The sequence below is a fragment of the Pinus tabuliformis genome, chromosome 7 (genome assembly GCF_031772625.1).
Source record: "Pinus tabuliformis cultivar Carrire ecotype Pingquan chromosome 7, CPIR1, whole genome shotgun sequence".
NCBI lineage: Eukaryota > Viridiplantae > Streptophyta > Pinopsida > Pinales > Pinaceae > Pinus > Pinus tabuliformis.
In genome coordinates this window covers 1413131153-1413157686 of record NC_142293.1, presented here as the reverse complement: position 1 = coordinate 1413157686, position 26534 = coordinate 1413131153, and the positions used below count along the sequence as shown (strand labels likewise).

At 39.7% G+C, this 26534-nt stretch overlaps 1 protein-coding gene across 6 annotated transcripts in view; it reads left to right on the top strand.

The window, feature by feature from the left end:
• The window catches only part of AAS (Pyridoxal phosphate (PLP)-dependent transferases superfamily protein), a 526642-nt gene that overhangs the window by 272262 nt on the left and 227846 nt on the right, over window positions 1-26534 (top strand). For all 6 annotated transcript variants that reach the window (XR_016267022.1, XR_016267021.1, XM_089459844.1 and 3 more), the window contains one exon: window positions 12252-12316. Coding sequence is in view for 4 of the 6 variants with exons in the window: in XM_089459844.1 (XP_089315970.1) it covers window positions 12252-12316 (65 nt within the window). In the remaining 2 variants the exon portion in view is untranslated. The remainder of the gene's footprint in view (window positions 1-12251; window positions 12317-26534) is intronic.

Here is a 26534-nt window from a genome sequence, read left to right as displayed (position 1 = left end):
CTATCCTACATATGATAAAGAATTGTATGCATTAGTTCAGAGTGTGAAAAAATTGGAAACATTACTTAATGGGCAAAGAGACAGTAATACATACTGATCATCAACCACTTCAATATCTACACTCCCAAACTAAGTTGCAGCAATCAAGGCACTACAGATGGATGGGTTTTCTACAACAGTTTCATTTGGTCATCAGATATAAAAAGGGCATACACAACAAAGTTGCAGACATGTTATCTAGACCCATTATAAATGCATCTACTATACTTAAGCATAATTCTGTACTACATGAAAGCTACATTGAACAATATGCTCAAGATATAGACTTTAAAGATGTATATGCAACTTTGAGTCAAGGAAAAAGGGTAGAAGAATTGGATTATCATGTGAAGGACCGACTCTTATATCATTGTGGGAAACTCTGCATTCCACAAACAGAGTAAAGATAATCAGAGAGGCACACACTTCTCTGATATTAGGTCACTTTGGGGTAAGTAAAACAGTTGCACAACTGCAAAGATTTTGTTATTGGCCAAAAATGAATGAGACAGTTTCTAGATATGTGAGAGGGTGTACTATGTGTGCCAAAAGCAAGCCCAGCAATAGAAAACTAGGCCTGTACACTCCATTACCAGTTCCTTCTCACCCTTGGGAAAGTGTTTCCATGGATTTTGTTGGGGGACTGCCTAAGTCTAGAAAAGGTCATGATTATCTGTATGTGGTTGTGGATAGGTTCAACAAAATGTGCATTTTGATACCTTGTAATAAGCAGATTACAGCTGAACAAACTACAAAACTATTCTTTGAACATGTATGGGTTCATTTTGGATTACCCACTTCTATTGTATCTGATCGAGACACCCGATTTGTGGGGAAGTTTTGGTCAAGTCTGTGGGAGTTGATGGACACCCAACTGAAGAAAAGCACAGCTTTTCATCCACAAACCGATGGCCAGACAGAAGTAGTTAACAGGACAGTGATCTAGCTACTCAGAGGATATTGCAGCAAACATCCTAAACTTTGGGATGAACACTTGTGTTATGTGCAACATGCTTACAATAGAGCAAAACATTCTTCTACACAGAGATCTCCTTTTGAGACCTGTTTTGGTTTCACACCAAGGTCTCCTTTGGATTTTGTCTTTGGTAAAGATGCCACCGTTGATGGACACAGTGATGTGTACAAGGCAACTAGGTTCATTGAACAGATCTAGGAGATCCACCAGGCAATACAAGAACAGCTGGAAAAGAGCCAAGCCAAATACAAGGCAAGGCATGACAAGCATCGGGTGGAGCATAGTTTCCAAGTTGGTGACCAGGTCTGGCTATATATCAGCAAGGACAGGATGCAAGGTGAAGGTAAAAAGCTAAAGCCTATCAGGTATGGACCCTTCAAGATACTTGAGAGGATCGGTGAAAATGCTTTTCGCCTTGATCTACCAGCTTACATGCACATCTACTCAGTCGTAAATGCAGATTGCTTGAGATTATTTGAACCTTCAATGATTGAGGATCCTGAAGAGCAAAGTCAATTGCCTTCTATTGATGACCTGCTACCTGAATATCTGAATGAATTGCAGGAAGACACAGTCTTGGACAGGAAGGTGAGGACAACGCACAGAGGAGATGTTGAGTACCTCAGAATTGGACTCAAAGGTTCGAAGCCGAGCAGTGCAAAATGGATTGAGATTGGACAAGTGAGATAGCAGTACCCTCACTTAGTCGATGCTTGAAAAGCCAACTTTTGGTGGTCCAAAAGCTTTTCAGTGGGAAGGCCATGATCCGAATTGGATCCATAAAGAATAATCAAAAGAACCATGGCTGTACTAGGTCGGGATAGACTTCAAAGAATTGAGAGCAGCGATCAAAAACACCTCTAAACCAGTGGCAGTTGGTAGCCAGCGTGGAACGATGAGGACCTCGGTCAAAGCGCGCTGACCGAGGCCCATGGAGACTGCGCAAGAGGTGAAATTAGCCCCTGGGAAGCCCGGATCAGGAAACAGAGGGAGTTTTTGATGTGCGATTAGGGCTAATTGCGCATCGCTGAGCAAAAACCTTCGAAAAGGAGGGGCCCCAAGCGCTCGGTTGCATGGGAGCCGAGAAAACTGTGGGGAAAAAGGCTAAAGGCTAAGGCGGGACCCGTGCTCTAAAAACCGGCGGTATTCATTGGGGGCATCCTTGGGCGGTAAGCAGATTTGGTGAAAACGGAGCGATTCCACTCAACGCCCGATGCGTGGCAAGCGGAGGAGAGAGAAAATTGCCGCTCATCGCGCGCTAATGGTCGAACAAGTCAACCGCACGAAATGAGCGGATGGCGTCGGATCTGGGGGATCCAGATATAATGGTTGATATCGTGCCCGACAGTAAGACCGGATGTAACGAGGGATTAAGCCGCGATTTAAAAGAATTTGAGGTCCGCTTTGACCACCAAGGTGGCGGATGACTCATTCCACAACGTAACTGAAGAACCGAACCGACAAAGTAAGCTGGCACAGTTCGCAGGAGGACAAGTGGCCACTCCCTGTGAGTCTGATGATGACACCGAGACAGGGAACTCCAAGCGAAGTTGTAGCAGGCGATCCGACGGAGGTGGAAGGGGAATCGAATAGCCATGAGCTCGAGTGGCTTTAAAGACATGCATAGACTAGCGGAAGGAACACGACAGAAGAACAGAGAAAGTAGACAGAGAGAGAAAAAAGCAGTGAGAAGACAGAGGGCTGAGCTGACCAAAGGTAGCGTCGAGCACCAGAGTGCTTGAGAAATTCGGGCCATCCCTGAAAGGGATCTATCAGGACCGAGCACCACATTGGGCTTCTTCCATTGTAGACCCGAGAGGTCAAAAAGTTGGTAAGGACAAGAGTCTGTGTACTCTAATGGCTTGGGGAATCCAAGAACCACCCTGCCAAGCTGTCCTGTGACGGGAGACTCATATTGAGCTCCTTCTTTGTAATTCTCTGCTTTAAGACACAATAAAAAAAGGCCACCACTGAAAGCTGGACTGGAGATGTAGCCCTAGAGGATAGGGTGAACTCCTTATTAATTTCTTGTGTTCTTATATTTGCTTACTGTGTTTCTCTGTTGTCTTCCATTTCAAGTGTCTATGTATTTGCAATCTGATCGATCCGTTGCTTAAATAACCTAGACACACACCAACACATGAGTCTGTAATACCTCCATTTAATAATTCTTAACTGAGATCACTCATAGGGTGATTATCAGATCATAGGTCAAAGCATATAACCTAGCAAGTATGATGGAGCATCCATGAGGAGAGCATTCCGAAGCATGGACAAGATGACAAAGGAGTAGCCAAGATGACTAGAAGAACCTGATAGTCACTTTCCACGAAGCAATGACATGACTAACCAAGAAGGAAAGTGATGGATGGATGGTGCCCTACCGAGAAGAAGTTTGATCGAAGACTTCATGACATCAAGAAAGGAAGGAGATCATGCAGCTGAAGGACCCATGAAGAAGAAGCTGCTGATGAAGGAAAGAGTCCCTAGTTAAGAGGGAGCTTTGACAAGTCCCTGATCAAGAGGGAGTTTTGAATCACCCCTGATTACAAAGGAGTGACTATTGTGTTTTCCATGTCATGGGTCATGCAGGACTAACAACTATAAGTCTAGATGAAGGCCATGAATGGAAATGTAGACACAAGATAGACACAACATTCTTGTCTTCACTTGGGAAGAAAGAATGGATGGAGGATAGGTAATCATCTTAGATTTGATAATCTTTGTGGATGTGTAGGGCATCCAAGACAAGAGTAGGCAAGAGGACCGATATTCTTTGAGGGATGGGAATCCAAGATAAGAATAGTCTTAGAAGGTCATACTCGAGAACACCCGAGTGGGTATGTACCTTGGGAGACAATGATGAAGGTGTCTATAAATCATTGGTCTCAATAACATTGTGGCTCATGGTATCGTAAAGAGATGGAGCTGTTAGTCAAGGCCTTGCACTATGACAATGCTGATGAATATGATGCTATAACAGATGGATTTTTAATCCGGTTTCTCTTATGTGAATTCTTCAAGATTTAAAATTGCCAAACAACTTGTAATGTTGTATGAATACCTCCCTAGTTAAGAGGGAGTGTTGGAGAAAATGTAACTAGGTTCGGTCTTCATAAATGTAATTTTGATATTTGTACTTATTCAAGAAAAGAGAAATTATTTTTGTATTATTTGTCAATGAGTTTGTTTCTCATTGAAAATAGGTTAAGCACATTTTGAAGTGCTTCAAAAGAGTCAAAGTCAAAATGTAATTATGAAAAGATCCTTTGAGGGCATGTTACATCATGTAAGTCATCATACAAGGTCAAGGAAATAACTCCAAGCATGGTCAAATCTTCTCCTAGCACCACCGGAGTGTACACAGTAGCAAAAACGATGAATAAATGTGAAATATAATGCAACTGTCAAGTCAGCCTAGAAGACAGTCAAGTCAGCCTAATGGACAGTCATGTCGCTTGAGAGAGGAGGGACAAACCTCTATTTATAGAGGTTGTCCACTCCTCATTTGGACACACTTACACTCTGAAATCCGCATACAAGAGAAGGATAAAAGAGACGAAGACAAGGGCAAAAGAAGTCTGTTAGGGCAGTGAAGATAGGAGGAAGGACAACGAAGGTACATGTCTGCTTTCTAGGGCATCAACAACCACACGTGCGAAGAGATAAGGTACAGTTTGCGGCTAGAACAACAGTGAAGTGACAGAGGTATATACCTTATAGTTTGGGCTAGTAATTAGGCCTAAAAGGGCCTCATACTCCAATGTTGAAGGCAACCCTACAAACAAAGAAGAAAAGATTGTCTTTAGGGCATACACACAGTCACACATGCGAAGGAGTAAGGGCTGCTTGCGGCTACAACAACAGTAAGGTGCAGGTCCTTATATCTCCCTGTTTTTGGTGCAATCTAGTCCTAGAAGGTCTCTCTCTCCAGCGAAGAAGAAAGGAAAAGAAGACGAGGAAAAGGAGGATTGTTCCAAGGTTCTGTTCACACGTATAGCAAGCAAACTTCATAGGTTTGACAACAGTCAAGGGCAACAACATGAGAAGTCTCAATTGAATGTAGTTTAAGGTCTACAATGTACTCAAAGGAAGTAAAGAAGGTCCTCCTTATAGCGAAGAAAAGGAGCCCTAATATTCCTAGGGTTTCCTAACCTAGGAGACAGCGCTAGAAGACAAAGTGCCAGAAGTGACAGTGCAGAAAGAGGAAGGATTTGACTCATGCTTGGAGGAGATCTTAGTCAAGGGTATAGGGTTTAGTAGTTGTTCAAATAAGAAGCTTCAATAAGAGAAATCTTACAAAGGGTTTCCCTCTCAAGAGTGGAGAGTGTTTGTCCTTGGCAGAGAGCCAAATTTTGTGTTCTTGTTATTTTACTTTTGGTAGTAGTTTGATGAAGCACACACATATGCACTAATAAGAAGAAGAACAAGTATAAGCTAACTAAGAAAAAGTAAAAAGACTTCACAAATTGTTATCAAGTCTCAGAGAATAATTACAACACGAATTTGCCCCATATTCTCTAACACAACAAAGTCCGTGGTGCTGAGTACCCTCACACCTAGGAGCCTCGTTGCTCACACCCCCTCACTAAGTCCATGGCTAGTCGAAAGATTGGGGGAGAGTATATGCTCAGTGTTCTTAATTAACAATGTTCCCTCTCAAGGAGGGATACATTCTCATGCACTCCAAGTTGCTCTCTAAAGAATAAGAACTTTGCTTTCAGTAATATCTTGGAGCGAATGTTTGTAGCCTGTTCATCTGTCGAGATGTGTTGGAGCCTCACTGCTCCTCTCTGTACCATATCTCTGATGTAGTGGTACTTGCTCTTGATGTGTCTCGACTTGTCATGGAACAGTAGATTCTCTGAAATTATGATCCTTCTTTGATAGTCACAATATATGAAGAGCAAATCTGGCACATGATCAAACACCTCTGCAAGGAGATTTTGCAACCACATTGCCTCACAACGAACGATACTAGCTATAATATACTCTGCCTTGGTCGTGTTGTCTCCAAGCTAAAGCAACACCCCAATCACATAATCATCAACAATCGTCTCAACAACAGAAAAGTAGACATGGTGGACTTTAGCACTTTATCAAATATTCTAGCGGACAACAATATCCAACTATTCATTCAACTCCAGCTAGGGCTTTTCATAGAAGGAAATAATCCAACTATTAACAAGTGGCTTCTCACAGAATCAACCACAATTGAACCCAACAGACTATAAAAGGATTCTTATAGAAGCAAACACTAGCAACTAGCTTCACAAGTCAAAACCTTTTCCGACTTCAATTGTGCTACATGCAGTAGGACCATCCATGTCTTTCAAACCAATACACACCCAAAATGCATCTAGTTCAGATAGAACCAATAAGGCCAAACAAAGGGATACGTCAACAATAAAGTTTCGTAGCTTCTTCAAATTTTCATGAAGCATCCATAGACTCAGTCCATTATGCCTCAACCTCAGAAATTTCACTAGGCTCGTGCCATACTTTCAATCTTCCAATTCTTCAATCAACTCCCTCTTATACTAAATGAAGAGGACCTTGGTCCTTGTTAGAAAAAGTCACGAGCTCTTCTTCAACATATTTATATCAACATGCTTTAATCTGTTAATTTTCCATTGTTTTGTGTTGTTACAATCTCTTTAGCCCAATTCTTTTCTTTAATTAGCAATCTTTCAACATTTTAATCTTCAATAGAAATTGTAGATAGAACAGTAAATGTAATATACAATAGAAGACAATCAAGAGCAATAAGAGACACAAGGATTTGGTCAAAGACTAGGGAAAAACCCACAACAGGGAAAACCCTTTCAAATTCTTCTTATTAGATTGTCATAAAATGTTCAACAAGGAGAGTACAATGTTCCAATTCACCAATCAAGAGTCAAAGTCAATCCCAAAACCAACCAAACAATATCCAAGAGATGAGCCCAGTAGACAAATCTGATCAAAGTCAAAGTTTCCAAGCTTGCCGTCAACGACCAAAAATATCTTAGGTCACAACTGTAGGGAGCTAGTGACCATCAGTGCAGTTGTAGCTCTTCAGCCGCAGGGAGTACCCTGACAAGTGAGTGGCTGTAGCCGAGATTTCCTTGTTCCAACCTTGCGACTCCAAATCAATTTCTCCTTTTCGCAAGTGTGAGCTCGGACCCTGCAATTTTGGACTTGTACAAACCAATTTCAGACCTATGCACACCAATCCAAAGAAGAGAGAGAAGAAGATGCTTGATGATTATGTCTAAATGAGGTTAACTTGTCTTGTATTTATATGCTTTCAAGGGTGCCCAATTTCTCTTTAAAGTCGACCTGTACTTTTGTGCACACGTCGGTTTCCTCCTTAAAAATATATTTTTCCTTAATTGAATTAAATTCTTCCAAAGGCTAGGAGGGGCCTTTCTTGATGAGGAAGACTATCCAAAGGAGGGAATTTGTCCTTGAGTTGCCAAATCAACACTCCCTCTTAGCTAGGGAGACATTATCGACTACAACATGTGTCCCATCTCTCATATCTCGTCATCATGAAATCAATTGTTGTCACTGCTCATCTTTGCTGAACACTCTTGAATCTAAAAGAAGAAGAGTTTGACATCATAGGGGAGCTCAAGATACCACCCTATATCCATCGGGGAGCCTTTGTTACCACCCCGAAGCATTATCATTGTGGAGCCTCTAATAAGCTTTCTCACTAAAGCACTCTAATCATAACTCTCCTTGGTATTGAGTATCTTTGGGCATTTGAAATCTAATTGGCATTGTGATATGATATTGTAATTGGAGCATCTTGAGGAATTGTGATTGGCATTTTGTATCATTGGTTAATTAATAATTGGATAAGTGCTTCAAGTTCCTTAATTGTTGTCATTGTCTAAGAGCATTATCATTGGCATCTATCTTATCTCAAGTAATGGTTATTGGCATCTCATTGGCTAATTATCAAATAGAGGATCTCTTGTCTATTGTTGCCACTTGTATCATTGAGCACTTGGTCTTGTTTAAGATTGTTTTCCAATAATTGTTAAAGTACTCTCACTATAAGATAATCAACTTCAACTACTTGAATCATATAAACAAATCTTAAATTAAGACTCGCTCATAATCTTACATTTCATGTTAAGTGTAGTTGCATTAGTAACGCATAAGCTTGGTTGATAGACTCCTAGGACAACCCTTTCTCATCTAACTTGAGGGATTCAACCCTTCTTAGTGGTTAACACAGTTACCTTGCAGTCGTAAGAGCCACAATCTTTGCAACGCCATAGGCACTGGGTGGTTGGAACACATGGGGACGTTTCATTAATCAAGCCTTTGCTTGCTTCCCGTTGGCTTCCATGCCACAATCTACTTTGAAGATTGTTTCGCAAAACAGTTAAGGGAAAGGTTCCATTTAGACTATACATATAATCTAAAACTAACAAAGATCCTTGCATCACACTTAGATCTTAGGAGTTCCATCTCATATAGGTTACTTAATCATATAAGTAACAATTGTCCATCTGGTTACTTGGTCATAATTTATAATAAGCAAGAGCTTTTGACTCCATAAGGCATTGGTATCAATTCTAAATCTAATCGAATCCTTAATCTTACTAAATTCTCACCAAGTAGCTAGGCCACTCAACTATGTCTCCCGGGCAAGTTGGTTCCCAACTTGTTTTCCATCATCTCATTTCTATAGCGACTACCCCCCATAGCCTGATGTTGGGAGACAGCTAGAACATATGTCACAGGGTTCGCCGAATTTGAACCTTGAGGTTCGAAACTCGACAAACCCCAAAAAAATTCAAATTCGTTCAGGTTCGACGAACCTGATAGTCGAACCTGAAATTCAAACCTCAACGAATTCGAACCTAAAGACGAACCTGAAGCCGATTTTTTTTCTTTTTTAATTAGATTTTGCCGTTTGAGGTTGAGTTCAAGTTGCTTTTGTCAGTTGTTTTAAGGTTTATGAGAAAAACCATGGGCAACACATGGTTTTCTCTTGTTTCGCTTACCGCCACTTAGTTTCCGATGGTGGCCACTGGTTTGGCTTCATTTACTGTGGTTGTCGATATGTTTTCACAAGCCAACGAGCGTGAAGTGAATAGTTGTCGTGATTTGTGGTTTGTGGGTGCTCATTGCTACTCATGTAGCTTTATTGATTGATTTTTTATTATTTTATGTCATATATATATATATATATATATATATATATGTTGAAAAATATGTATAGTCGAACTTAATGTCGAACCTCATACGAGCCTCATTGGAAAATTCGAATTTGAATCGATCTTAATTGTTGTTGAACTCGAACTCGAACCCGAAATGTGTCACATAGGCTAGACTGGAGTGGGCAGGGATCAAAGTGATAGCCCCCGCCTTGAGTCGTTGTCGCGGTGCCTGTACAATCTGAGCGACAATAGGACTTATACTATATTGTAGTCATCATTTGGATGTCACTTATGCTTAATGAAGCTAGGATCATCGTGGATCATGATCGACTCGATCATAGAGCTAATCTTTGAATGCCTCCTTAGATAATATGACGCTTCGAGGCTTAGATGATATTTCGATCCTCAACTATTCAACCATCAGATCGACCCTTTATTTTACAAGAGTTAGGATCAACCTCTTTCTGAAATTTTGGTGCCATCACGACTCGGCTAATGTATTCTTATAAGACTGCTGCACTTGCTCTTGATACAATCCTTTCATATCTTCGATATACCATGTGCCACATGAATCTAATTCATAACTTGCATTGTCACAAAAGTAGCTTGAATTATAGTTCATAGATCGGTTTAGATTATCAAAGTAATAAATTTCACATGATCTCAACTAGAGGCCTCAGGGTGATTGTAAAATAGAGATAGGAGCTTGCATATCATACAAGGAAAATTGTGCTACAGAGAGGCTTTTATAAATCACAAAGAAATTTACATACCAGAATATAGGAGTCACAGCGAGGCTTGCATTGACCTAGTATTGGATCATATCTGTCAGTATATAGAGCTCAGATACATACAGGGAATTTGCATATGTATAGCTTGTGACTGTGACGTCACATCAATCTACAAAGAGACGACATGCTTGCGTTCATTTAAGAGAGGCTTGCACATGAACCACAAAGGGAATAATGCCACAAAAATCGAATTGAACTTGGATCACAGTGGTCAGATTGGATTACTTTTTGGGACCTTAGAGCTTTGGACTTGAATCATGCCTCAGAGTTCCAAAATTCACATGAAAACAAACTTGCATTCCACAAAGATATCCCCTTGATACTTAGGCCTCAGATTCATATATCCGCACAAATTTCACTTGACCAAGAGACTTAGATAAGCCCAAACCTTTAGATAACCATAAGTAGACGGAACTGCAAATCAGGATTTCACATAGGTCTCAAAAGAGTTCAGTATTAGCATTAACATTTTATTTCATCTTGAAGCAGTTATAAGAAACTCATTCATAAGCATGAAAGAGCAGTAGAAAATCACAGTAGAAACATCAAGAAACCATGAGACAAGAGACACAAAAATTAGGCCTGAGGCTTGGGTAAAAGTTAAAACCCACAAAGGGAAAACCCACAAAATTCTTCCTTATGAGAGAGAGAGAGAATTCAAGATACATCAACACATCAAAGACCTCATCAAGATAATAACCAAAGCCAATACCCAAGAATAAGATGAAATGCCAAGCCTTCTTCCTACAATTTGGGCCTCCTTCTTCCTCCTCTTTTTCGCTGGAACAGGGCTCATGAAAAGATAGATCGATGTGTCCAAATGACGGAGGAAGCCTCTCTTTATATAGACTTCCAAGGGGGGGTCGACTGGGTGCCTCTTGGGGCCCAACCAACCTAAACAACATGATGCCAACTTGAACAATTTTTGGACTGAAAAAATATAAATTCAAATTCAAATTTCAATTTTAATTTTCTTTTCTTCTTTTAATTTTACATAGATGGAAATTCCAACCATGGCTACAATTTTCAACAAGCTTCATCCTTTTTCTTCAGATTTGCTTGACTACATTGGGTTGTAGTGCTTCGATGAAATCACAGTGAATTTGATGTCGAATCCATGCCCCCTTTGTGGAGAATTCGATCATTATTTATAGATGTTGAAGGGGCTTCATTAAGGGTGCCAACTTGTACAGATTGGAGGGAAAATTTGAAATTGAAATTCTGATTTTTGGAGCCGAAAACCCCATAATTAACTAGGCCTATTTTAATTTAAGTTTGGTTATATTTGTCCTTTAATAAAATCTTATTAGGCTCATTTTATTTTTAATTTTCTAATAAATATCCTTTGGGGCGTCTTGACCAAAATTGGGGCTCCAATCTTCTAAGAGGTATATCTCCTCAACCGAGAGGGGTTGTTACACGTGCTGCCTATCATTAGAATTTTATTGCCGAGACCATCAAATGAAGGTGATCTTGAGCCCAAGAAACTTGATCTTCCTTGTCATTTTGATCAATAAAAGTGGGGTTTATTCTGTGACTGCTTGTGTTGACATCAATGACAACCATGGTTCAACAATAACATCTTATGAACCATCCATTTTCATTATCATACAAGCCCCTCCTTTCATTGAGCTTATACATATTTAGAAAGGCTTAATTTAGTATTTTCATATAGGTTTAGAAAGGCTTAGTTTAGTATTTTCATATAGGTTTTCCTGTATGCTTACAAACTAATGTTTTTTTAACCTCCATCTCATGCCTTTCAATATATGTCCAAAACAATTAAGGTACATCTTGACCAAGTTGAGTTTTTGGATTATTTTACATAATTCCAAGAACACATTCTTTCTGAAAGTAGGTAGGCATTGAATGTGATTGATTGCTTTCCAATCCACCCATGATCATCTGCTCAAAGGCATTTTATTTGTTGACCTTAGCATTGGAAACTAAGAAAACATAACCAAGTTGCAATTAGAGAAGAAGTTATACATTGTATACTTTATTGACATATTTCTTGAAAATAGATGTAGTTCAAGTACGTTTTTCTTAAAGAGTGTTCACATATTACACACAAATTTGAAATTATTTCATGCAAATTTTAGTTACTATTGTCATTGTAGGAACGAGACCTGTTCAAAACTATTATTTATGTTCATTACTTTTTATCTAATATCATGTAGAATACCTTTAGTTGTTGATAACATATATCTTGAGAATGAGCTTTTAGAGTCAAGCACATATAATACCATATCAAAATGTTGTATGCATTTGTCCATTTTGCAGGCTTCTGAATCAAACACAGTGGTTGATTATAAAGATTGGCAAATCCCACTTGGTCGTCGCTTTAGGTAGATGTTTTTTTCCTCTATCCTCTCTAAAAAACATAGTCTTGTATTGTGGCTCTTTTTTTTGAATTGAAACCCAAAGTAAGATAGAAAATGGTTTTTTTTTTAAAGAAGAAATGTATCATATATCACATTGAATTTTCAATAATCTTACTTCAATACATTACTTCAAGTAGATAACAACTATTGGAAAATGCAAAGTGGTAGCTATTAATTCCAAATTTCCTTAACCTTAATACGTGTTTGTGAACTTTATTAATCTTCTTGTGTTTCTTTATTAGTTCTTTTCATCAAACAAATATCAAGAACAAAACAATAAAGATAGTGGACACCGATATTAGGCTGCAAGCCAGGGCAAAACCCCTCCAAGGGGAAAACCCAAATAAAACTCTTCTCTTCTTATAGAACTTGCTTCAAATGAGACATCAAGGCCCTAGACCAAGTCCTCCAAATACCAAATCAGCCCTTCCAAGAGAACCAACTTCTAGCTGCAACTTCAACCACAACTTTTGCCTTGCAATTTTGTCTTGCAACTTTGTCTTGCAATTTCGGCCTTGTAGTTGTTATAGAAACCCTAACCCAACTTCTTTAAGGGACCTTTCTTTGAGAAAAACAGATCCTTCCAAGGTCAACGAGGTCAAGATAAAGTATTCCTTCTCCTAGCAATTTGATACTGCTACTCGGACCTACAATTTCGGCCTCCCTTGTAGTTATATAAACCCTAGAGTTTCGCACGTGTGAGAGAAAGAGCCCAAAAACAAGTTTTTCCTTGACTTCTTGGATTCCTTATTTCTTGAAGCTGAATTGAAGTTGCTAGGGCTGACTTGTACTTTGGAGGTTTCTTGGACTTTCTAGACTCAAAATAAATTCTTTTACATGATATATTTTGCCTAGAAGGGTCTTCTAAACATGATCTCGACTCTCTTGACTCATGACAACAAATTCTATGACCTAACAAACCCTAGAAGCATGAAGAACGTGCTTTTACCTAGAAGACCATCAATAATGAGCATGTAACCCATGCTTTAAAGTAATAACCTTTTTTTTTCTTGTTACATAAGATACATATTGAAATGTGTACGACAACAATTATGAAGACTGAAACTAGTTACATTTCCAACAACTACTACTAATCAAGCACCCTCTCCCTCCATACCCAAGAGTGGTCATCATGCCAACTTGACACTTTCTTTTGGACACTTTGTCTAGTTATGGTCAAGCCAGCTAACTTGATATTAATTGTTGAAATTTTTCTTGTGTGAAACTTAGTGGAATCCTTGTTGAAGGTGATCATACATGTCCTCTATAAGAAGAGGCTTGTTAATTGAATGGTTCCTTAAACATCTTTTCGATGTTGTATTGTCATTCAAACTTCCCATGAGATTTTCTTCTTTACGTTTAAGTGGTCCAACAAAAAAATTTGAGAATTTTGTTGAAATTCATGCCTCAAAGCACTAGGCTACCTCTTCTTCCCAAAGCATGCTTGACAATTTCTTGTTCTAAGCATGTGACATGTAGGTCATGTTGAAAAAAGTGTAACTAGGTTCGGTCTTCATGACATTGATTTTTGTAAACAAGAAAAATGAATTTATTATTATACCTTGTTGCATGGGTTTCATGAGGAAGAAGTTTATTTATTTAGTAGTGGCTCCCATTGAGAGTCTTAGGATAAGTCAAAGAGTCAGTGTCATCTATTAAGAAGCTCTTCTTGAGCATAATAAAAATATACGAGTCTATAGAAATGTCAAGTAGCCCTCCAAGACAATCACAATCCTCCAAGAAAAAGTCTGCCAACAAAACAATGTGAAAGACTGTCATGTCGGACTCAATGCATATATAGATGACAGTTCAGCTCAAAAATAGAGACACACCGGTTCACCCTAAAATGTCAGCTTATTATGGAGACATGACAACTATATATACACAACTAGGGTCACGACAGTGCTCAAAAATCTCAGACAAGTATGCAACTTCGGATGAGGACAAAATCTTGGCATATCTCTGAGATCTCGGTGATCATTACAGGAATATCCTCGCATATATCTCAGAAGTCTCAACCTAGTTACAAGGTCACAGTGATACAGTCTCCGCATCGCCGGAACATACCTCGGTGCACGGAGAACTTAGATACAATCTCGATGAAAGCGCAGGAGAGTAAACATGGTTCTAGTCTCATGTTAGAAGAAGGATCTCAGTGATACTTTGTCTCGGCATAAACATCACTGTCTCACAGTCTTGATGTAGAGGATCTCTATGATCAACCAGTCTCGACATACCTTCTAAACACAGTCATGATCCCAATTGTAATCATGGTCTTGGTGGTGGTCTAATGAGGATCTCGGTGCAACATACATCCTAGACATAATCATGTCCTCGGCATAATTGCATTCATATCAGTCATGATCATAATAAAGATAAGGTCAAGATCTCGATGAAGGTTGCAACAGTGATGAAGATCTCAATGAAGGAGCAGTCATGGTGCAACAGTGATCTAGCTGAAGGAGCAGTCATGGTACAACAATGATGATGATGATCTCAGCAGTGACAAAGAAGAGGATTGGTGTCTTGGTCTTGGAGTGGCCTAGTAGGTCAAGGGTCATGGTCTTGGTATTCGTCAATTGGAATCTCTATAAGAAGAATTTTATGTGGGTTTTCCTTTCCAAGAGGGAGAGGTTTTGGCCCTGGCAGAAAGCCAAACATCTTGTGTTCTTGTCTCTTTGTTTTTGGTAACTATTTGATGAATATAAGAAGACACACTCTAATAAGAACAAGTGAAGATTGTGCTAAGAAGAAAAATTAAAATACCTCACAAGTAGTTATCATGCTAGAAGAATCTCATTAATTCTAACTGCCCTAGATTCTTCAACATGGTATCAGAGCTAAGGTGCTGAAGTCAAACGAAGGGCAGGAAAAGAGACATACAAGTATCAGTCTTCAAGAAGTGCATCAAAACAAGTCAAAGGGTTTTAGGATCAAATCTACAACAAGAAGTCGACAATGACAAGGTAACTCCACATCAAGAACTTGTGTCTCCACATCATCATCATCAAAAGACCACCAAGACTCTCATCAAGATATCTACAAAGCTATGAAACTCAAAGGACCTCAAATTAAAGATCTCATCATCTTGGAAAAGATTGAAGCAATCCTGACCTACTCTACAAAAGAAGGCAAAACATATTGAAGCAGTGTTCCACGGGGACTCGCCCCCCCCCCCCCCCTAGGGGTCTAGTTTCCTCGCTCCCTCGCGCTCTGGGGACTTGGGGACGAGTAGGGGACGTTTCCCCACGCTCCCAAAATGGAGGAAACTCAGGGGGACGTGCCATGGAAACGTTTCCCTTCCCTGAGGAGTCGTTTCGAAAAAGGGGACGTGGGGGGACGTGAGGGGGCGTGGGGGGACCGGGGGGGGGGGGGGGCGAGAGGGGCGTGGGGGGGCATTAATGCATTAAAAACCATTTTTATTAATTAAAAGCTGAATTTAATCTTTAATTAAGAGTTAATAACTTAATTAACGTTTAGGGTTTTGGTCCTTGGAAAATGGCGGGAAATGGCGGTTTGGTTTCATGTTATAAAAAAGGCACGCACCCTGCACCATGAACAACACACAGCGTTTGCAAGTTTGCTGAGCGTGTTTCACTGTTTGGATTTCCGTCGCCGATTTATCATTCCAGAACTCCGCCCTCTGTCTGGTCGAGCAGCACCCATCGTTCGAGCAGCACCTCCCTGAGCAGCGCTGCGTGTTGAGGAGCGGACTGCTACAGCCTACAACTTAACGGGTTAGTAACAGACTAACAGTTCAATAACTTGTAATTTTTGTGCCTTTGTTTGGGTTGAAGAGCGTTTCGTTTTATATGGTTTTGTCAAGAATCTCGGAGTAAGTTTTGATTGATATCTTCGATATTCCAATAAAACTTTTATGCGGATACATAATGATAAATCATAATTATTAATCTTTGATTATCCATATGGTTTCAACAGAATAAGAGTATCCAACATTCTTCACGGTTATTTTTTCTCTTACGCGGCACGCCCTCTCTTTCGAATCCCTTCACGTACATGAATTTTCCCTTTTAAAACTTCTCTTTTTTTCTCAAGTGATGGCTGGATTACACTGTACAGTGGGGAGATAACTGGAGTGGCAGGCAAAGAATAACTTTCTGCAAACATTTCAACTGTTTCTTGGCCATTATCAGAAATCGGGATGGAAATTGGTTGACGCTGAGTCTTTTTAAGTTTTTCTAGATAATAAAACTAAAGCAGTAAAAGGGGTTGGTGGCCTCTGCAATGGCCTTCATACCCTAAAATGGAATAGAGGGGAAAAAATTAAAAATTGAGAGAGGGGGGTTGAATAGGTTCATGATGAAACTAAATCGTTTCAGATATACTGGACCGAATAATACTGTCTTGTTAGCTTGAACTATGGTTCAGTAAAATCCACCGTCTTCTGTACACCACTTCTGCATTGTGCTAAACTAAATCACAATCACAATGTCGGCCCTGGGAATGATCCAAGATCAATAAAATGAACTAAATCTTAGCAATATCTGGCCACATGTTGTCATTTCAAACTCAGCTCTGGTAGTGATCCGTGAATGATCCATACACAAACACAAATCTTCTTATGAGGAGTCAATTCTCAGCAGAGCTGTGTTGAACTACATCCTAATAATATTCATCCACATTTGTCATTCTTTTATTCTGCAGTCAGTTTTTGTCATATTTCATCAATTGTTCCTTTTTGTACGCCTGTAGCTGAGTCTGTTTAAATTAAACCTTTCTAATAAAATACAATGGCTGCTTTAGTCTTTTGAAGCAGTGATCTGTAGGAGCCTACCCCAAAAAGATTGGACCATTATACTTTATATGTTACTTTGAATAACTAAAAGAGAATGGCAGGAAGCCTGAAAAAAAGGATCTTTCATGCAGATTATTGATATTCAGAATCTCATTGTTCAAAAAATTGGTGTTGGCAAACAATTGCTGAGGCCCTTTTTCACTTCATTTGGTCATCTTCATTTTGACAGCGACAACTTCTAGAGTCTAGACAGCAGCAGCAAAGTTTTAACTTTTGACAGTAAGGGGACACATTTTGGTTGGGATTTCCTTTAAAGGAGAGTTTTGAAAATAGTTAGTTCAGTGTTCGTTTGTATTGTATTTGAAAATGCTATCTTAGTTGCAGATTCTGTATTAGTGATTCACATTCCAATTAATGACAAATACTGATAGAAAACTATTGAATAGGCTCATAACATAGTTGTATTTCTTATCTCTGTGTTATTGTTCAATATATAGTTAGTTCAGTGTTAAGTTTGCATTCTGTTTACTCAGTTTTCTAGTGTGGAAGGATTCTAATTCCTCTCTTCTTTGTAGCAACATTTTAGCATTTTGATGTTTAAACTTTAAAGTTGTTTTGTTGCCTAATTGTGAAACAATATGCAGTATGCACTGCTCATCATCTTTGTTGTAAACTTGTATGGGGGCGTGCAATATGTAATTACATTTTATAATTTATTACAAACTATGGTAGCAGCACCTATGTCATGTGGGAAATAATTGGGTGGACTATAGACTAACATGCGTTTACTGCAAACATGACAAAATGAAAATACTATGGGCAGCAAGAAGTGTTACACTTTCTAACAAAATCACTTGTAATCAATTCAGAAAATTTCCAGCTTAGTGAACAAGTTAGTACACTAAATTTCCAGCCACCAAATTCTATGGATTTTTGAATCTTAATGAATTATAATTTATGTAAATTAATGGCCGGAAATAATATATTATCATTATGTGAATTAAAAAAAAAAAATCAGTGTTCAAAACTTGAAAACTTCAATGTGTGTGGCATGTGCTACACTGCTATGGCTGTAATGTTTCTAATTTTTTTATTTTATTTTTCATTTCAGGTTGCAACCTACAGGCTGCAACTTACATTTTGACTTGTCATTCAACTTGCAACTTACAAAGTTACAAGTTACAACTATGAGTCAAAGTCAAACTTCTTCTGGGAACAGTGAGAACAGTGACAGTAGCTACCACTGTAGTGAGCCACATGATGCACAAGAAGAAGTTCAAAGTGGTCACAAAGGGGCAAGACACCAGAATAGGCATGGTGTAGATTCTGGAGGCCTGCCAAGAGAGCTGGAAAAATTTGCAAAGGGGACATTTAATCCTCTAAAACCACTTCTAATCTATGCAACTAGACCGCCGAAAAAGAATCCAAAAGTTGGTGGTGGCTCACGTGATTGGGTCTGCAATATTTGTGGGCATCACTTTGTTGGCAGCTATACCAGGGTGAAGCAACACATTTTGGCTATTGCAGGTAAAGGAGTGAATATGTGTCCCTCAAAGAACCGGGATTCAGCTTTGAGAGAGCAACTTTGGAGGCTAGAAAGGGCATCCATTGGAAAATGATTGTTCTCTAGTAGACATATTGATCCAGCTACAAATATTCCTCCATCCAGTGCTTCATCAAAAAAGACAAAGGTTTCCACTGGTGCATCTCGTTCTTCTGCAATGGGTGGTACTGGTACAGTGTCTGGGATGTACAACATTCTAGATCGAGATGACACAGATGATGCAATTGGCAAATTTCTTTTTGCTAATGGGATTCCCTTCCATGTTGTTCGTTCTCCTTATTACAAGAAAATGGTCCAAGCAATTGCAAAAATAGGGCCTTCATATGTACCACCTGGAGAACATAAACTACGAACAAAAATTTTTGATAGACAAGTGTCCAAAATTAATGTACAGAAAGAGAGAATGAGACAAACATGGTTGAGGTTTGGTTGCTCTATTGTTATGGATGGATGGACTGACATCCGAAAACGCCCACTAATCAACATCATAGTGACATCTTCAGAAGGTCCATTCTTTCTTAACGCTGTTGACTATTCTAGAAAGCGCAAGGATGCATCTTTCCAATTTGAGATTCTTCGAGAAGCTATAGAGGATGTTGGGCCTGATAGTGTGGTGCAGGTTGTGACAGATGTAGCAGCAGTTTGTAGATCAGCTGGGTTATTGATTCAAAACAGGTATCAACACATTTTTTGGACTCCTTGTTGTGTGCATGCACTCAATAATGCACTGAAGGACATTGGCAAGATTCAGTGGATATCAGACTTGGTGTCAACGGCAAGAGATGTGCAGATGTTTATCTGCAACCACCACACCTCCTTGGCTATGTACAGGGCTCACACGAGGAAGGAATTCCTCAAGCCCACTGATACTAGATATGCTAGCTATTTTCTCTTATTGGAGAGGATGATAGAGGTACAAGCACCTCTACAATCCTTGGTTGTGAGTTTAGAGTGGGGAAGGTGGTCAGAATCAAAGACAGACACTGGGAAGAAGGTCAGGCTTCAGGTGTTGGACAATGATTGGTGGGCAGATTGTTTTTATTTGGTGTCATTCTTAGGCCTTATTGTGGAGGTCATTCGTTACACTGATTCAGATGCTCCTAGTCTTGGAGAAATTTATGAGACCTTTGATAGCATGTTGGGTCGTGTGAAGGTAGCCATTCAGCAGAGGGAGCCCTCATTAGAGTTCTATACTTCCCAGATTCGACCCATCATTCAGCGTAGGTGGGATCGCATGAACACACCTTTGCACATGGCAGCATATGCATTAAACCCAAAATGGTATGTTGAAAGACCTGGGAGGGTGCCTCCTATTGATGATCCAGAGGTAAAGAAAGGCTTCCTAGATGCAATTGCAAAGATGTACAGTGAGGAGGAGGGGTCAAAATTTCGAAGACAGTTTGTTCAGTTTGCATCTCTTAGTGGGCCCTTCAACACACATGGTGCTCGGGCAGATCGCATAGATCTAGCCCAAGATGACCCGATTGGTTGGTGGAGGATGCATGGGGATGGTGCTCCAGAGCTCAAAGATTTAGCCATGCGTTTGTTGTCTCAGATTGCTAGTTCCTCTGCAGCAGAGAGGAATTGGTCCACATATAGCTTCATCCACTCTATCAAGAGGAACAAGCTTACCTCTAGAAGAATGGAGAAGTTAGTTGTTGTGCATAGTGCCCTACGTCTTGAGCATAGGAAGACACCTGAGTATTTGAAGGGACCAGCAACACGATGGGATGTTGATCCAGAGGATGATGCACAGGTAGATATGGAGGAGAGACTTGATGAGAGACAAATGGGGTTGGTTGGTGTGCCACTTAGCATGTTTGAGAATGCTAGTGATTCAGATTCAGATGGTGATATGGTTGATCCTGATTTATTCATGCAGCAGCTAGATGCAGAGACTAGCGGGGCATTACCTTGAGGCTTGAGCATTACCTTGGGGCATTACCTTGAGGCATATTTTGCATTATGCTTGTTTATCTTTTGATATGTTGATGTTCTCAGTTCTTATCATTTGTGTTATCAGTTATTCAGATTCTCACTCTATAAAATTTTGACTCTTGATGTATCAGACTTGACTTTAATCTTTTATAATTCTATAAAATTTGGACTCTTGATGTATGATGTATCAAACTTTACTTTTATAATTTTATGTTAATATTGAATATTCGCTGTTCAATATTCGATGTTCATAGTAGGAAGTGGAACATCAATATGGTTTAAACTTTAAACTTTAATCATAATGTATGATTATAAATTAGAATTTTAAATTTATTATTTTATATGATATTATAAATTTGGATAATGTCAAATGATATTCATATCAATGATCATGCTTTGCAGCTTTTCAATTCAAACCAAATTGTCATAGTGGACTCAATTAATAAATTATATTTTATATTTATAAATTTAAAATTTTTAAGACCTGACGCTCCCCCACGTTTCCTAAAAAATGGTAGGGAGCTTTTGCATAGGCTGCTCCCGCGCACCCTCGCTCCCTCGCCCCGTCCCGGAACCTTGGTGGAACATTGTATTGAAGGCAAGAAGGCATTGTTATAATCAAGCAAGGATCATTTCCTTATCCAAGAATAAGATCATCCAAGGAAGCAACAAATCATCCCTATTGATTTGATAATGAGATCTAAGACAATGTTTAAGGTATTACAGACTCGTGCGTGGATATGCCTATGTTATTTTGTGCAATGGATCGATAAGATTGCGAAATACACAGGCAATGAAGTAGTAAAGAAGCATAATAGACAACACACATAAACACAACAAGTTTAATATGGAGTTCACCCAAAACTCCTGGGCTACATCTCCTGGTCCAGCCTTCAGTGGTGGCCTCTCTATTATGTCTTCAGAACAGAGTTTTACAAAGTGTGAGCTCAATTTGAGTCTCAACACACAACAGATACAACAGTAAGAGTTTTGCTTGAACCCCTCAAGCCTCTCTGAGTACACAGACTCTCTTTATCACTCTTTGTCTCTGTCTTTGCTCTCTCTCAGCACTATTTGCCCTGTTTTCTGTCAAGCTGTGGCTTTAAAGCCAATCGGCGCTGTCTTTTCATTTCACCTTCTCGGCTTTCTATCTCCTGGCCTCTGTCCGCTCGAATCCCTCTTTTAAGTGTTAGCAATCATGGCATAACACCTTTTGGGGAGGTGGCCACCTGTTCTGCAACGGATGAGTGCATCGGGCCTTTGAAATCCCTGAAACGGCCATTCTGTGTTTACACAAAGAAATACAGTCAAAACTGTGAAACTCCACCAAATTTCCGTTTATCGGACTTGAAACATTATGAATCTGCCTTATAACTTCTATAGAATCCGCCTTTAGGTTGACTTCGCATCTCCACCGTTGATCTGGGAGATCTAGATCCAACGGCTGTGGTTCATTTCGGGCGGCCCTTTCGTACGGGGGTTAACCGCCCGATGAGGGTGGTTTCCTCTCTCCTCAACCTGGACACGTGGCAGCCATCGTATGGGCTCGGGCGGAGCCCGGCCCAAACCACTTACCGCTTTTGTTCCTCCTGAAATCCCACTTGTTTCGTGGATTCCCTTTTTATATTAAAAATGCGTTAAAACACTGTAAAATCCCGCAAATGGCTTATATCGGATTTGAAATATTTATGGAATATCATTTGTAATGCTATCGGGTCCGGCGATCGGATCGCATATATATATATATATATATATATATATATATATATATATATATATATATATGTATGTATGTATGTATGTATGTGCTCGCTCCATTGTGTTTACCAATTGCGATATATATATATGTGTGTGTGTGCCTGCTCCATTGTGTTTGCCGATTGTGATTCTGCGATGCAACGTGGGCCGTCGATCTGCATGCTTGATCGACGGTCCTCCTTGACTCCGCCGATCGCCATCGCAAGTCCCATGTGGTATGCTCCAATTTCCTCCGCTTGTCACTGCCGATTTGCGATTGGCCGATCGGATCTGGACCGTTGATCGACCAAATCCAACAGTTCCTATTTATTCACTGTTCAAGCCTCTGATAAGCCTGTTTTCCAGTGTTTTTTGGTGTTTTGGGCTGCCGATAGTGTTTTCCTCTGTTTTATAAAGGTTTGCCCATGCGATAATTTTGATCTTTTGAATGATTTTGAAGACTTAGAAAGTATTCTAGGATCCATTTGGATCACCTATCAAAAGGAGCAACCTTTTCTATTAAGAAAAGTCTTTCTCATTCGAATGAAGATCATTCAGGAAGAAGCCCTCATATATGTTCTTCAAACATCATCAAAGCAATCAAGGTGAAGATTTCATCTTCACATGACAAGTGAGTTTTTTTTCAATTTATAAATTTGGTTAAATGACTTCATGAATTGCAAGGACATCTATAGGTTGATGGGTCATCAAGATTCCTTGCATGGAGAAGAAGGCTAGTCATATTCCTCTAAGTAGCTGAAGTCGTTAAACATATAAAAGGGTCTTCCCTGAATTTATGGAAAGGGATACTTATGAAAAGATCCCCTCATATAGCAACATTGGAGACATCAAAGAGATGTATATGATAAACTCATTCTCTGAAGGTGCAATGAAGAAGATCACGTGAAATCTGATCTAGATAAAAGTAAAGGGTATCAAAGAATGTAGGATATCTTCATAAGGTCTCATCTACAAGATCTAGGAAGGAAGATAACCACCATTGATCTATAATTCACTAACAGATAATTAAGGTAACAAATATCCATGGGATAGGAAGGTTACCTCATTCGACAACTTATGGTCTTTATGCTAAATAGAGAAAGACAAGTTGATGGCAAAGGTATTGAAGGGTAAAGGACTTGTTAAAATTGGAAACTAGGGCCAAACTCCACGTGGGTCATCTTATTTATGGTCGCTGATATTTTTCTTGGATCCCTCTCATCGAGAGGTGTAGGATTGATCTAAAAATGATCCGATTCCAATAAGTATTCATGGAGTTATGAATTTATTTGCATTATAAGACAATTCGTCAAGGTCAGCTACCAAACAGATAAACCCCACATGTGCTCAACTTTTTAGTATAAATAGAGGTGGCCTTCAAGTCATTTCAACACACTTGGGATCTCTTCCTCTCTCTACTTGTCTTTGGGTTTTAGTAGGAGGAGAGATCCTAAGGAATAACGTTGCCCTGATCAAGAGGGAAGAAAGCTGGAACTGTTGGAAAAGTCGGAAAAGCTGGAACTGTCGGAAAAGCCGGAAAAAGCCAGAACTGCCGGAAAAGTCGAAAAAGCCGGAAAAGATGGAATTGCCGGAAAAGTCGGAAAAGCTGGAACTGCCGGAAAATCCGGAAAAGCGGAACTACCGGAAAAGCTGGAAAAGACGGAACTGTCGGAAAAGCTAAAAAAGCCGAAAAAGCCGGAGATGCAGGAATTGCCGGAAAAGTCGGAAATGCCAGAACTACTGGAAAAGCCGGAAAAGCCGGAATTGTCAGAAAAGACGGAACCGTCGGAAAAGACGGAACTGCCAGAAAAGCCGGAAAAGCTAGAACTGTCGGAAAAGCCAGAAATGCCGGAAAAGATGGAACTGCCAGAAAAGCCAGAAAAGCTGGAAAAGCCGGAAAAGTCGGAAATGCTGGAACTGCCGGCACTACTGGAAAAGTCGGAACTGCTGGAAAAGCCGGGAACATCTGGAATTGCCAGAACTACCGGGGACAACCGGAACTGCTAGAACTGCCGGGAACTGCCGAAACAACCAGAGCATCTATCTCCGAAGGAGAGCAACATGCAAGGGACAACTAACTAACATTGGGACAGTTGTATGGTACTTAGCAACAAATACACCAAGCATGCAATGTTACAGCTAGCATGCAAGGGGCAACTAGCCTGCAACAACAAGTATGCTAAGGACAACAACCATGCTAGGGACAACAAGCAAGCAAGGTGCAGCCAACACATAGGTCAGGATGGCAACATGGTGCAACAATGGCACATAATGCAGTACAATAATGGGTACAGTCATGATTAATGAAGCATGATGAGATGCAGCATAGTGATGATGGGTGCAGCATGGTGCAGCGCGGTGAGGTGCAGCATGGTGACGAAATGCAACACAACGATAGGTGAAGGAGTCACCTTGGAGAATTAGTTGAAGCAACATGTCTTCAACTGTTCTTATGTATCATCTTCTTAGAGATGATATGCTCTTATCTAGGTAAGTCAGAGTGTTGACTTCTATTGTAAACGTACTATCTCTCTCTCTCTCTCTCTCTGCTGAACTATTAAAGAACATATAAAAAGAATTGATCAAGGGTTTCCCCACATTGGGGTTTGTCCTTGGCTAGTGCCACATCTTGTGTCCTCTTGTCTTGGCTTGTCTTCTACGATTTATGTTTATGTTCTATCTGCTGTTTACTTTAATGCTGATGTGACTGCTAATTTGGAAAAGATATGGAGCTAACTGTGAAAATTGAAATAAATTGCTCTAAGCATAGAACATACCTAAACTTAACAGGACCAAATCATGTGTAGAAAGGAAAGGGAAGTTTGGTCCTCAAACAAGGCAGAATAGGTATAGCTAAAATTATGGAAGTTCATATCACCGAATAGATGGAGGAAGCTAAAGAGAAGGGCCAAGGAAAGAGGGAGTAACAGATCTCTACTATGATTGGGATAGTATCCCTCACAAAAGGGTCCTATTATAAGCCCTTGTTATAAGATATGACAATGATAATAAGATGCATCGTGGCATCATGGAAGCATGAAAAACAAGAGCTCGTGACATCACCATGGGAATCATGAAGGAAAAAATCCATGGCAATCAAACATGAAGGATATAACTCTTGGGAACCTCATTGGACATTACAGGAAAGGAAGAAGTCATCCAGGACAAGGCTCATCATACATCAAGTCAAAAAGGAAACATTTGCCAGATAGGGATATGCAAGATCCTCAAGATTCTCTGAAGGAATCCTCATCGAAGGGTTCACTAATCTAGAGAGGAAGCAAGTGTTTCATCAGGAAATCCAACTTATGGAATTCATGGGATGATGGTGTGATGACATGAGAAATGAAGCAGATCAAGGGATTGAAGATCTTTTCAATCAAGGAAGCTGCTGGAAGAAGCCTAGATGACCTAAAGGTAAAATGAGGTATGTATGCTTGTGTTTAATATTGTAATGTCATGTCGTATGGTTGTAGGTAACATGGATCATTACTTCTATCTTAAGAAGCATGATCAAGAGAAAAAGGATCTCCTCCTCTGAAAGGATGCAAGAAGGCATAAAGTCACACTAGATGAAATCAACATAATATGTCCTCATATGAAGTATGAGGATGTTGACTACAATTAAGAAACTCTGATTGAAAGCTCTTAGGAATGGAATGTGTGAGGAAGGAAGAGATTGTGAGATATGTAACCCTGATGAAGGCAATCAACATCCAGATTTGACTAGGAAATCTCCTGGAAAGATATGAAGACTTTGATGGAAGTTCGAAAAAGCTGGAGACCCTTGACTATTGATATCTTTGGGAGATGTGTCAACATGTATGTAGGATGTTGATACCTACGTAAAGATGTCATGATGAAGAGCCATCTCAAAAGGTACAATTTGATTTGATGCTATGCTTTTCTTGAATAATATCTGGATGAGTTCATGCACGACTACCGGCACAAGAGTTGTAAGTAGAAGTGCAACTATTATTCATGTGGAGGATGGAACTTCTTGAAAGAAACATGATAAGGAAGAAGTAGCCATATGACGAAGGTTCCAGATATTTATCAAGAAGTTCACTTTCCGTGAAGAAAGGAATGACATGATGAACCAAGAAAGAAAGTTATCGATGGCTAATGCCCTACAGGGAAGAAACTCGACTGAATTTCATGACATCAAGGAAATTGATCAAGCAGCT